Source organism: Cannabis sativa, chromosome 5 (assembly GCF_029168945.1).
Source record: "Cannabis sativa cultivar Pink pepper isolate KNU-18-1 chromosome 5, ASM2916894v1, whole genome shotgun sequence".
NCBI lineage: Eukaryota > Viridiplantae > Streptophyta > Magnoliopsida > Rosales > Cannabaceae > Cannabis > Cannabis sativa.
Genome location: NC_083605.1, coordinates 31,150,991 through 31,152,698, shown reverse-complemented (window position 1 = coordinate 31,152,698; position 1,708 = coordinate 31,150,991). Strand labels below are relative to the sequence as shown.

At 28.6% G+C, this 1,708-nt stretch overlaps 1 protein-coding gene across 1 annotated transcript; it reads left to right on the top strand.

Annotated features, from left to right (window-relative positions):
• The first annotated feature begins 215 nt into the window (after positions 1-215).
• On the top strand, positions 216-889 carry LOC115716904 (uncharacterized). Its single transcript, XM_030645825.2, has one exon. It carries the CDS (start codon positions 491-493, stop codon positions 785-787), a length of 297 nt encoding a protein of 98 aa, XP_030501685.2. The 5' UTR covers positions 216-490; the 3' UTR covers positions 788-889.
• The last annotated feature ends 819 nt before the right edge of the window (positions 890-1,708 follow it).

The window sequence follows — 1,708 nt, the reverse complement described above, 5'->3', positions numbered from 1 at the left end:
AAACTGCAGACACTCGTCTAAACACAAAGTTGTCTAACTTTACACATGCTCTCTGCGTACAATTACATTTGTAATGTTGTTATGTCCTTACTATTACTCACACTTTTTATTTAATTTATTATTTATTTTTTAATTCATTTCCAAAACCCAAGTGTGTACACTACTACTACATCCACTGCACTTTGGAAATTTCGTTAATTTGGCGAATTAATATACACTGTTTTGCTTTGAATTAAAAAAAATTAAGAAAAAAAAAACATGGGGTATACTCATCCCAAAACGCCCATGGTATCACATCAACTTTAATTTCCTATGTTACTCATATTCTCTCTCTCTCTCTTCACTCCCAGCTAAGGGGTACTTTATTAGAGTTAATAATTAAAGAGGAGCAAAATATGCTATATATATTTTCCATATCTCAACAAAGTTGGGGGACATAATAAATTTCATTTCCTATATTGGAGAACAAAATCTTCAAGATTAGTTAAATATGGATGTATTCATTCCTGAAGAGTACGTAATGAGGAGAAGAGTGGAGAGAAAAGCAGCTTTATCATCAGGCAAAGGGAATGGAATGAAGAGTACAAGCTCAAAGAAGGCAGATGATGATGATCATAATAATTATAATAATAGTCATGAGGTGGAGGAGAATATCATGGTGATGATGATGCAGAACAGGAACAGGAACAAGAGCAAGAAGAATATTATGATGAAGAAACCTCATCCTCATCATTCTCTTGGTGTTAGTACTGATAATAATTTTGTGTTTACTTTCTTCTCTACTTAGCCTAGCATCAATTATGTATGTACTCTATGTATACAGCTTTTCTCTTTCCCTCTTACCTTATGTTTTGTAACCTTTTAATTAATAAATAATAGTTACATCCTCTCTCTCTTTATATATATATATATGTAGGCTGAAAAGAGTGTGTGTGGGCATTATATTTGTCTATATAATTAAGAAGAGAAAGATGCATATGCTTATTGATGTAGAAGGGTGGTTTATAGCAATGCTCAAACTAAATTAGCAACAATAGTACAAGTACTCAATGAAAGATGTAATCAAATGCCACAAAGTTTGGGGTTTACCCTTCGCCCTTTAATGAAACTCCTGTTACCCAACCTCTCATTATTGTACGTGTCGTTTGTTGTATTATTATCTTATTATATAGAACATTGTTAAAGACACTAAAATGTCTAGCATGGCATACTTTTTTTATAATTGATTAAAAGTTTTCTATAATTTCTAGCATGCACTACAAAAAAAATAGTTCTTTTAGTGATAATTTTTTAGTAAGAACATAAATTTTTTGTGGCTAAATGTGACTTTTAGTCACAACAAAAACACATTTAGTCACAAAAATTTGTACTTTTAGCCACAACTTTTTTAATCACAACATAAGAATGATGATTTGTAATTAGTCATAAATTTTATTGTTAAAAGTAAAATTTTTTGTATTATCAAAGTAAAATAAATAAGACTATTAAATTGTATATTATATCTCATGTTAAACTGGGTTTCCTTAAGTCCCATTAACAATATAGAAAGAAAAAAGGGGATTATTCATAAATATAAAAAAGGTTAATAGAGTTTATTTTTATATAGCATAAATAAATAATTTAAAAAAAAATATGAGATTAAAAAATAATTAATATTTAAAATTAATTGAAAATCTTGTCCCACATAGATTAAATATAAAAGTATTGA